The 1,598-nt window shown below is 51.6% G+C and overlaps 1 protein-coding gene across 1 annotated transcript; it reads right to left on the bottom strand.

Annotated features, from left to right (window-relative positions):
• Window positions 1–359: 359 nt before the first annotated feature.
• Window positions 360–1,483, bottom strand: LOC109222180 (the record flags this gene model as incomplete). The annotated part of the gene is made up of 2 exons (XM_019386565.1): window positions 775–1,483; window positions 360–726 (listed from the first exon to the last, which is right to left on the bottom strand). Coding segments are annotated over exons 1-2 (1,076 nt in total), but the record flags the coding sequence as incomplete, so codon positions are not given.
• Window positions 1,484–1,598: the final 115 nt, after the last annotated feature.

The raw sequence follows: 1,598 nt of genomic DNA, 5'->3' as shown, positions 1-1,598 counted from the left end.
ATCCATGGACGTCCTATGATGACGTTGTAAGCCGTTTCCTGGTTCATGATGTGGAACGGTGGTGTCCAGCGTGACTCCTCCCGCCAGGACCCGGTAGTGATATCTCTCCGGAGGTGCGTTCTACTGCATTGTTAAAACCCGTTAGTGTTATGCAACGCGGTATTACTTTATCCTCAAGCCTCATTTGCGTGAGGACTCTCGGATGGATAATACACGCGCCGCTTCCGTCGTCTACCATAATTCTCTTTACATCAGTATCAAAAATGCGCAAGGTTATGACTAAAGCATCATAGTGAGGGAAAGACAAATCGTCGGCATCAGACTTATCGAAGGTGATATTATCTTCGAAGTCATCATACCGTTCGTGAGCGATTGTGCGCTTCAGTTTGTGCGTGGTGGTGAGCTTGACGTGGTTGATTGTCGAATTATCACCGCCGCTGACAATCATCTGTATGGTTCGTTTCGGGGACGGCGGTTTTGGCGGCCCTTGAGATTGGTCGCGTCCCCTGGCGAAGTTGGCTCTCCCTTTGTCGCTGAGCAGCTCCTTCAGGTATCCCTGGTTCAGCATCCTGACTACTTCTTGTCGTGGGCCTATGCAGTCTTTGGTCCTGTGTCCCCGTTCCTGGTGGAACTCGCACAGGACGTTTGATTTTCTCGCACTAGGATCTGATTTCATTTTTGGCGACCAGTGTATCGGGCCTAGCTTCTCCAGTGCGTATACTATCTCTGAGGGTGAGACACAAAAGTTATGAGCAGATAATAACGGAGGCATACCTCTTTCATTCCGGAGCGTAGCAATATGTCGTTGGAAGGCGTCCTGGTGTCTCGGAGGAGGCGGGCTAGGGGCTCTAACGTAGGGCTGATGCCTTTCTCTGTTAAACCGTGGGAGTGGGTCCCGTTGCCCGTTGTTGCGTCGATCTCTCCTGGTTTCCGTCTGTACTGACGTTAGCCACTGGATCGGACCGTTAAGATCGTCCTCGTCTGCCCTTACCTCTGCACAGTAGGCGTTGTGGATCTCCTCCCACGTTGTGGGGGGATACTTCATGAGTCGGCTGAGTAGTTTCTTGGTTGCTTTCGACCCGTCCCTGCTCAAACCGTTTTGGAAGGCGGCAATTGCCATTCCCTCCGATACGTTAGGCAGGCTCATTCTTACTCTGTTGAATCGTGCCACGAAGTCCCTGAGCCCTTCGCCTGTCGTTTTCCTGATCGCAAATATGTCGTTAACCCTTGCTTCATCCTTCTTTGCTCCCGCATGGGCGGTAGCGAATTTGTCCGCCATCTCCTCGAACGTTGATATCAACCTAGCCGGCAGTTGCGAATACCATGTTAGTGCCCCTCCGGTCAGGGTTTCTCCGAACTTTTTCAGCAGCACGGACGGCACCTGCTCCTTTGACAAGTCATTTCCTTTCACAGCGGTTACGTAGTGGATCAGATGATCTTCTGGGTCCGTGGTCCCATCATATATTCTCAAATATGGAGGCATCTTGAAGATTTTTGGGATCGGATGAGGGGCGGCTTCCTCGCTGTACGGTTGCTCGACGAAACGTCCTACGTCGCGTTTCGGCAGTAATTTTGGTGCACCGGGTATTTTGTCTACC

This window comes from Nicotiana attenuata, unplaced genomic scaffold (assembly GCF_001879085.1).
Source record: "Nicotiana attenuata strain UT unplaced genomic scaffold, NIATTr2, whole genome shotgun sequence".
Lineage (NCBI taxonomy): Eukaryota > Viridiplantae > Streptophyta > Magnoliopsida > Solanales > Solanaceae > Nicotiana > Nicotiana attenuata.
The sequence above is the reverse complement of the archived record's forward strand: the minus strand, read 5'-3'. Positions and strand labels throughout refer to the sequence as shown.